A 9,891-nucleotide genomic window follows, 5' to 3' on the forward strand; every position below is an offset into this window, starting at 1 on the left:
ATTCTGGACAATATGTTTCAAAAACTTTCATTTCCATCCAATTCAATAATTCATGAAAAGTTTATTCCTTTTTTTTAGAAACAACAACTTTTTATTGAAAAAAAAAATACAACAAAAGATCAAGTCCCAAAAATCCTATCAAAAAAAGGGAGACCAAGACCGTAAAATATTGTCTAAGGAATAATTAGAAGGGAAATCGCAAAGAATGTCTAAAACGGCGGGTTGATTTTGAAAGGAATTTTTTTAATTTTAAATGAAAAATGTCTAAAGTTGGTTGGGTGGGACAGTAGAGAGGATGTATTTTACACATTTACCCTCCACATATTTCGTATTTTCTCCTATTTTGATAGGATTATATTTATTTTCTCATTCATTTTAGTGATTTTGAATACAATATCTTATAATATAATTGAATTGGTTTTAGAAATTGAAGATTTTATCCTCTATTATTATTATATAAATTATTTTTTATTACTTTTACCTATATTGTAGGGGTTTTTGTTGAATATATTATTCACCATTCGTTCATCTTCAATTTCACTATTTGTTAGATATGTGTCAACCATCTCATTTGGATTTAGGTTTTAGGAACAATATTTAAGAGCAATGTGTGGTAACAATGGAAATACAATTGACGAACCTAGTAGTAATACAAAGAATTGTGGGTTTGGTTAATAATAGGAAGAGTTGTAGGTGGTGTGGTTTATAGTTTTTGGGTTAACATGCAAACATTTTATTTGTGTATGGTCTGAGTTTTGGTTTTGGGTATTTCTCAATTTTTGAAAATAAGTTCAATTCTTTTTTTCCAAATCGTATCTCTATTTATTTTTTATTTTTATTTTTGCCAAAAAGATGTTATTCGCTTTTTAGTTTTTGTAATGTTATTTTTATCGTTTAGTTTTCATTTTATTTTTGGAAGTAGATTTCATTTTAAATATGCTCTAAACAATATAGATTTTCAAATATTTAGGAAGGGTATATTTGTTCATTTTAAAATTAAATAAATTAAAGAATCTATGCATTTAGACATTTTTTGAGGGAAAAATAAGATTTTGATATTTTTTCAATTTAGATATTTGTCTAGTCCTAAACTCTAATTACAAATACTTTTCAAAATCAAAGCCCAAAGGAAAACTTGAAACTTCACTGAAGCCCAAATATCACTAGGGTCCTTTTCCACCCTTCTAAACTCTATTGTTTCTCTCTCCCCACAAAATACATAACAAAGCACACATCCCTTCTAACCATAAGAAATGACCCTTCTCTTGAAATGGAGGATCGAGAAGAAACTCCCCAATCAAACTATCAACATCCATTTGATGAGCCAAGATAAAATCAAACTTCTGGAAGAAGCGGTCCCACACCGACCTCATGAAACTCAGACCTCCAAAGTAAGTGATTCATATACTCACCAACAAGAACTTGTACATGTATGTGGTAAAGACCAAGAGGTATGTGGTTCAATCCCCTCACTCCCAATTTGTACTAAAAAAAGTGATCCATATATTCCTTTACCTTCTAAAAGAGGATACAACATAAATGACCAACTAACAAAGATAATTTTCTAAATATTCGATCCAAAATATTCACTCAGCCGAGTAAAACTTGTGAAGAAAAATTTGAAATCATAATCATCCACGCATTAAAAGATTGATTGTCTAGGTAGAGGTGGTTCAACAAGTGTGAAGTAGGATTTATATGTGTGCTTTAGTTTTCTTATTGCTGGCACGCTTTAATAAAAAGATTAAGAGAAGCCTTCTAAAGGGTTAAGGCTCTAATAACGAACCTCCATTCTCCTAAACCTATAAAAACGACCTCCTCATTTCTCTATTGGTTCATTATATCGAGTATAACTGTAACTGCAAAGGTTCTAATCAATGATTGTTTCTATTTTTTTTATTTTTTAAATCCCGAAGATAAAGATGAAAGAAGCATCATAAAATAATTTTTATATTCTTATTTATTTTATTTATTAAAAAAACATCTATTTTAGATATTCTTTTACAATAGTTTTAGTTTTAGTTTTCTATGTTAGAAATAATCTTATTCATCCATGATTTCCTTTCTTTTTGCAATTTATTCTTCTTGATGATATTTTAAATTGATATGCAAAATTGAAGAACTAAAAACTGTCTCTGAAGTTATAATTTTGCTCATCAATTTTGGTTGAAATTTCATACAAAAATTGTAAGCAAACTAAAATTTTCGAAATAAACTACTGAAAAGGAATTTTTGTTTGCTATCTCTCTCACCCACAAGTTGATATTTCCATCACCATACCAAATTTTCTCAAAAAGAAGCTGTGATTTGTTTTTCAAAAGCATAATTAAATATTTGTAAGTTTTCCAGTGGACCCTATCACAGATGATGAAGACGACAATAACGACGCCGATGAAAAGGTAACAACGGTCCTCAGTGGCTTTAAGTTTTTTCAAATTCGGGAAACCATCCATGGAGGTAGAAGCCAGAGGAAGACGATACCATTTTTGCATTTCAATCTTACAATTCATTCAATTTAATGTCATTACAAAAGGCTTACATCCAATGGCAAAGTGAAAGGCAGCAAAGTCCCTGGTTTATGTACCCACCACCATCATCTATTTTACTACTAGCCTCACCCTCAATATATATATATTTTTTCTTTTTCCTACTTCTTCTATTTGTCATTACCACAATCACATTATGGTTTTCTTTCATCTTCAAAATAATTTTATCAGATTTCCATATCCAGTTCAAACAAGCAAACAAATCTTTAGGGCCCTCTATATTTTCGAAAGCATAGACAGCCCTGAGCTTGATCAACAGGAATCATACCTCCACCCTTGGAAGTGTCAATGGCCTCCAACATGGAAACTACTTCGTCCATCTCGGGCCGCTTGTCTGGGGTCGCATCCCAGCAACGCTTCATCACATTTGCTAGAGAGCTCGGGCAACATCTCGGTATCTCTGGCCTCAGATTCTGCAGGGTTTTGGGATTAATGTTTTCAGCAGAGTTAATGATAAGTTGAAAACAACGAAGTGATTTCTTCTCAACTGCGCATTGTCCTGCAGATATGAAGATGTAAGGGCGAAGAAATCGGCAGTTTACCTGACGAACCACAGCAGAAGTCACTTCGGAGAAACTAAGGTCAGGATATGGCATGTCACAGCAATAAATTTCCCACAGGCAGATACCGAAGCTATACACATCACACTTCCTGTTATATGGGTTGCCATTGAGAACCTGTAAAACCACAACTATGGAGTCAAAGGGAAACATTTTATGGACAATGCTCCACTCCTAAATGTCGTTAGTCATATGAGTTAGCTGAAAAGTGAGGAACTGCATACCTCAGGAGCCATGTAACCAAGTGTTCCAGTCTCCCCAGTCATGTCGTTGGGATTTGACGCCTCGACTCTAGCAACGCCAAAATCAGCAATTTTGACTGTACGTGTTTTGTCCAACAGCATGTTTTCTGTCTTTACATCTCTGTGGACAATCTTCTGGGAATGAAGGTAACTCAACCTACAAAATAAATGGAACAATTTCTGAGAGCCAAATATCAACAAGTGCATACTATTCTCAAGCAAAAGGAGACTAGCGAATAGAAGGAATCGTGTGAGCAGGTGGTACCCTCTAGCAAGATCAAGTGCCAGCTGGACAACCACCTTGAAAGCTAGCTTCCTTCTCCTGTTTTTTATGAGATAAGATTTAAGGGCGCCTCCAGCAAGATATTCCACCACAACACAACATATGTTGCTTGGCATGCCTATTAGACCATTTTCAGTTTGGATCTGTAACTCCGCTGATCCCATTGTTGCCCCTATAAACTGAAAATCAATTGAAATTTGTGAAAAATCCAAAACTAGAAACCAAGTCTACAAAGGGGGAAAAGAAAAAAGAAAGGGATGACGTAATGCACTAATTATTGAATAAGCACGTCGAGTTTGATATATCATTATCTGAACACTAAAAGTCTAAAATTGAGTTCCCCTTCCACGACTACAGGTATAAGAGGAGGAAGGGAAAAAGATGGAAAGATGATAAGTTAGGAGTCTGAATAAAGACACTTAGTTTTTCCACTATCAAAGATGTCAACACTTCTTTTATCTGATTGAGACCATCCAACTGAGCAACATGCTTTTTGGCCCTATCTAGTTCTATTCTGGCAAGGATAAGATTTAGTTCAGTTGACTTCTTTTCCCTTCCTACAAAAGTACAATGGTGGAGAGAGATTTAGACTCTATCACAGCTGAACATTTTAGGTTGAGCTACCAGTAGAAGAGATTTAAATGAATTTTTGAAGTTCATGCAAAAAGAGTTTCAATGGTATATACAGAAGGCTTGAGGGAATTAAAAGCAAACCTTTTTGTCATAAAATTAATTATCACAAAAATCAAAAAGAAGGGTGCGTGGGAGGAAAAAGAACAGTTTCTGGTTATTGGATCATTAACAATTCTGGGTCTAACTGATCCTCTATTTTCTTTAGTGTCAGCGCCTTCAAAAAGAGAAACAATTATTAGAAGTGCATTCAATTGATTTGATACAATGTCAGTAAGTATAGAAAACAGAATTGAGCTTCGGAACAAGCAGCTAACAAGACATCCATTTCAAGTTTCAGAATCACAAGATGTAGTAAATACATAATGGAGTTGTAGTGACCTTAGTAACATTGGGATGCTCTAGTTTATGCCAAACAGCAACTTCCTGTTTAAAAGCTGCCCTTAGTGAAGCAATTTCAGCTTCTGTCCTGTGACCTTCTTCTCCCCAATCCAGCAACTTGACTAATGCATTAAAAAACGTCAAAAGAAAACTTAGTGGATGGTAGCAACCAACTGAAACCAACCTAAACAAACTGAAACCTAGTAACCTAAACAAACTACAAACTAAGATAATATTTAAGAAAACATATATACGAGTGAGTGAGTGAGTGAATGAGCGAGTGAACAGATCTTAAAATAATTGAGTGATAATGATCGCATTAAAAAAAAAGCAGATGATAATGATGATAAAGACAGAATTAAATACAAATCTGTAGTAGCTAGAAGAAATAGCCAATTCATTATAATAGCTTTTCTAAGTCAAATTTTATCCAACAGCTGGAATCACATGAAAGTATAAAACTTTATTTACACAAAGGCATTCAGGCCATCGTTGTCATAAACAAATTCAACTCAATCTCGTGTATGCATCACGGATCATCTAAAAGAGAGCAAATGGCCAATCACCACTTCCTTACAGTGGGAACATGTCTTTAAAATAAAAGGTTAGCCTAAACTCAAAGAAGTCTACGCAATCACTAATCGGGATCCTATGAGGAGGGTGCTAAATTGGTATGAGATTTCAAAAAACTACCAACGAATCAAACCTATACGTGTTCAAACAAATTCACCAGTACATATTGATGAACATTTAAGACGATTAAGAGCAGAGAACAAGAGATTAGAAATAATTGAAAACAAGCTAAAGGAAATTCACAAAATAAAACTAAGACATAAACTATAGGTGTGTAAACATTCTGAAAGATCAGGAGTGAGAAATTCGATCACGATTCAGGAAGTAATTATAGTAAGAGCAGAGGTCTAAGAGTAACTAAAAATAGGGCAAAAGTTGAAGGTTGCATATAGAAATCGGAGACTGACCGGCAACATCTAGTCCGTCATAAACGCCGCGGTGGACGGTGCCGAAAGTACCACGAGCAATGACGCTCTTGATAATCAATTTAGACGGATCGATCTCCCACTCCTGCCGTTCCTTAGCGGCGACTTTAGTAGACCTACTACGAGCGATAGGAGCAGAAGTGAGAAAGCTATTGCCGCCATCTTCATCTTTCTTCTTGTTCTTCTCCATGGTCAAGGCTCTACTAAGATGCCTCTCAAGCTGTTCATCCAAGCTCTTCAGATCAATCTGATCTGCACGCACAAATCCATCATTGTTCTCCTTCATTTCCGATTTAGCGACAAAATCAAAGCGGTAAGCAGGAATCTGTGCAAGAAATCGATGGATTCAAATCAGAAATTGGGAGTAAATTGGAAATTGGTGATTGTTGTTGTTGTTGCTGGAATCGCTGCTGCTGTTGTTTCTTTGTTGTTCTTCGTTTCCACAAAATCTGCAATGGCTTCTCCAATCATCCATGTGGCCACATGAATTTGCCTGCTCATAACGTGTGCTTCTGACCCACTTCGGTCTCCTTCTCTATTTATTATTTTTCCTTTTTCTTTTTCTTTTTCTTTTTCTTTTTAATTTTTTCCTCAGTTCCCAGCCAATTAACAGATCAGGGCTTATAAGTATAATTTTTAATTAAGATGTGTTTACGTGAGATAGTTCAGCTTAGTGACATATTTGGGCTTCTTAATCCCTTTCTTTATTTAATTTTATTTTAGAAAAGTTAATATTTTAGTTTTGAAGTTTTGAAGAATAAGTATGGTTGGATGTATTAAAAAATGAGAAAAAAAATATTTCTTCTTTCTTAAATTTTTTTTTGTGTAGTTTTCATTTCGTCCTTTAATTTTCAAAATGTTATACTTTTAGGCCACCAAAACATAATGAAAATTGGTACAATTGGAATAGAATTTCGTTGATGGATCAATTATAATGAGCCTGAATCGAAAATGTAATTGGATTGTATTTTATTACGTTTACCTAGAATTATGAATATGTCATATTTTACTGTTACTATTACCGTTACTGTTTGACCCTAACTTGACCGTGACAGTAACGTTAGCAAGTAAATGTAATAATAAATATGGCAGATTCATAATTTTCATACTACTATAACAATATCTATAAAGGTAATGATAACCAATGGTAAAGATAGTGTATTCCACGTAATTTTCAATCACAACCATATTTAACACTCTTTTTCTCCAATTAGATTGCATAATTTGATTATAGATTTCTAGGCAGGTCCTACACTCATTACGTTAACAAAATGCATATAAACAACAACAAAAATAATCAACCGGAGTTCGGGATCCACTTTTTTACATTATCATTGATGGATTACTTTTCAACTGGTATAAATGTGACTTAATTCTTACGCTTTGAGTTCGATTCCAATTTCATTTCTATGTTTGGAAATATTATAATTTTATCCTTGTAATTTGAATTTTGTTTTAATTTGGTTCAAGGTTTTAAGATTCACACTTTTATCTTTGATTATTCACTAAATATTCACTGGTTTTAATGTCTATTAATTAATTTAAAAGAATTATGAAGTGAAATATTAAAATTAATAGTGATGCAAAAATAATGAAACTTAATTAACCAAAGATTGAAAGTAGCTATTTAATAATTAAAAAAATGAAGTTAAAAGTGCAAATCATGAAACTTGAATCAAATTGAAACCAAACTAAAACTATGAGGGTAAATTTGTAATAGTTTGAACCGTAAGGACTAAATTAAAATCAAACTCAAAATTTAATGATTAACTAAGTATTATTTTGAAACATGGGACAGAATGAATATTAAATCCCATAAAATTATTTTGTCATAAAATTGTTTAAATAATAAAAATATATCATTGTGAAAACTCAAAATCAAACCCACATATATGTTTCCAAACTCATGGACTGTAATAATTTTATTATTCTTTTCTTTTTTTTTTTAATTCTTAGGACTATTCGTCTAGAAGTATAATAATAGAGAGTTTTAATCTTCAAAAAAAGAAAAAAACTTCTTCAAATTATCAATTACTTAACCTCCCATTATTGATGTCAAAATTAATCGATTGACCTCTTTTTCTTTTTTGTCTCTTTTTTTTTTCTTTTACTATATTCCATGACTTTTTGTAAGTTTTGTGGAGCTATAGAATACTTTTGGTTATTACCTGAAAACAAAATAATATTTATTTACTCTTTATATTTCTGATTATAGTTTCCATTTCATCTCTCACTTTCAAAATGTTTCATTTTTTAACTTTTAAGTTTTGAATTTAGTTTTGATTTGGTCCATAAATTTTAAAATGTAACATTTTTACTATTATGTTTTGAGTTAACGTCCATTTGATACTTAACTTTCAAAATATTATATTTCTACTTTAAATTTTAAATTTCATTCATTTGATCCCTAAATTTTAAGATGTTACACTTTTAACTTCTAACTAATTGGCTCACTTTAGGTCTATGGTGTCAACTTTCAATAAGTTGATTTAAAATATTTATGATGTGAATTTTTTTTTACTAATGTTTATAATGACTAAAAATGAATGAAAACCAATTTAATTATAATTATCTTGGTTATTTTAAATTAACCAATAGAAAATTAAGACAAAGTTAACGATGTAAAATCCTAAAGTGTATAGAAAAAATGGAAACTAAACTAAAAAAAAAAAAAAGTAACATTTTGAAATTAAAAGACCAAATGAAAACCATATGCAAAATTGAAGAACCAAAAAGACATTTTTTTTTCCTAATTATTATTATTATTTAGTTCAATATTATAGGGTGAAGAATGGACTCCTTAAATTTTGAGATAATAATTAATGTCTTTATCCATACTCGAATTAATTGATTAATTAAATATTTGTTAAGTTAAATTATGAAATTATTGGTCATGGTTTTAAAATCCAAAGAACTCTTAAACAAAATTGAACTCTATATCTAATTAAAGTCTTAAACTTTTAGGTTATGTTTGGTAATCATTTAGGCTTTTTGTTTTTTTGTGAATTAAGCCTATTTCATCTAATTTTTTACAATAATTTGCATCTTTCTTAAGTACAATGGTTGAATTCTTAACCAAATTTAAAAAATAAAAATAACTTTTTGAAAGCTACTTTTTTTAGTTCTAAAAAATTGGTTTAGTTTTTTAAACAATTGGTGAAAAGTAGATAACAAATAAAGAAATTTAAAGGTGAAAATAATGTCCATAGAATTATTTTTCAAAAACAAAAACAAAAAATAAAATGGTTCCCAAATTGGCTTTAATTTTATGTTTATTTATTACCCGGTCCATATATTTTTTTAAAAAAAATTAACAGGCTTTTTTACTTTTCAAAATTTTGTCTAACAAATTATTGTCACTACTTAAGACATTACTTAACTTTTAAAGTTAAATGTTTTGACCATTTGGGTTATTTATGTGAAGTATGGAATTTAAATCAAATGAAAGAAAGATGAATGCTCAGAGTTACCCAAGGGAAGGCTCAAAATCGACGGGCGGGCCAAAGCCTATAGGATATCAAGAGGAGGCATAGGGGAGCGTATGTCTCAAATGGGAATGTAAACAACTTGGGATTTGGGTCAACCTGTTAAGCCAATGAATATATATCGATTGGAATACAACCAAACCAATTTCGAACTAACGGCCTGCAACCTTGAGCGCTAGAAACGTCCTTGATACTTGTTAAATTTAGTGTCCTAAATCTCGTGGATCTCGTAATTTGTTAGTTGTAAATACAAATTATTTATACTATAAAATAAGAAGTATTTTATTCAACATTTAGATTGTACTAACTCAATCCAATAAACTAAGATCTAAGGTCTTTAATGTAGCTTGAACAGTATGTGGTAGACATACAAATAGATCATGCTCAAGTAATAACCTAAAAGGTCTATAGTATATGGACAAGGTTAGGTGTTTTATCCTGGTGACACTGCGGATACAGTTTACTTTGCAAATTTTACAAGAATTGTAAGAGTTACAAACAACATGATCCAAATCGTTTATGTGGAGACATGTGAGTAAGAGTTTGTATAAGATCGGGATTGCAAAATGATTAGTTTCTCTTTGTAACGATGTTACTTGAAAAGACTTAACATTTCACTAGGATGACCATAGGTGACTTGACCTTAATCTTGAGTGAGTTATAAACTCCTACCTATGAGGGCAATCTTTTGATCTTTATGAGTGAGAATAGCCAGTTTCGTCGATCCAATAAACCTACCATTTTGGGAATCTGACTAAGTAGATAG

The 9,891-nt window shown here is 31.7% G+C and overlaps 1 protein-coding gene across 1 annotated transcript; it reads right to left on the reverse strand.

The window, feature by feature from the left end:
* Nucleotides 1-2,483: 2,483 nt before the first annotated feature.
* On the reverse strand, nt 2,484-6,168 carry LOC120071669 (serine/threonine-protein kinase STY13-like). Its single transcript, XM_039024043.1, has 6 exons — nt 5,623-6,168; nt 4,643-4,764; nt 3,614-3,810; nt 3,331-3,505; nt 3,089-3,223; nt 2,484-2,959 (listed from the first exon to the last, which is right to left on the reverse strand). The coding sequence occupies exons 1-6, from the start codon at nt 5,924-5,926 to the stop codon at nt 2,753-2,755; spliced, it is 1,140 nt and encodes a 379-aa protein (XP_038879971.1). The 5' UTR covers nt 5,927-6,168; the 3' UTR covers nt 2,484-2,752.
* Nucleotides 6,169-9,891: the final 3,723 nt, after the last annotated feature.

This window comes from Benincasa hispida, chromosome 2, assembly GCF_009727055.1.
Source record: "Benincasa hispida cultivar B227 chromosome 2, ASM972705v1, whole genome shotgun sequence".
Taxonomy (NCBI): Eukaryota; Viridiplantae; Streptophyta; class Magnoliopsida; order Cucurbitales; family Cucurbitaceae; genus Benincasa; species Benincasa hispida.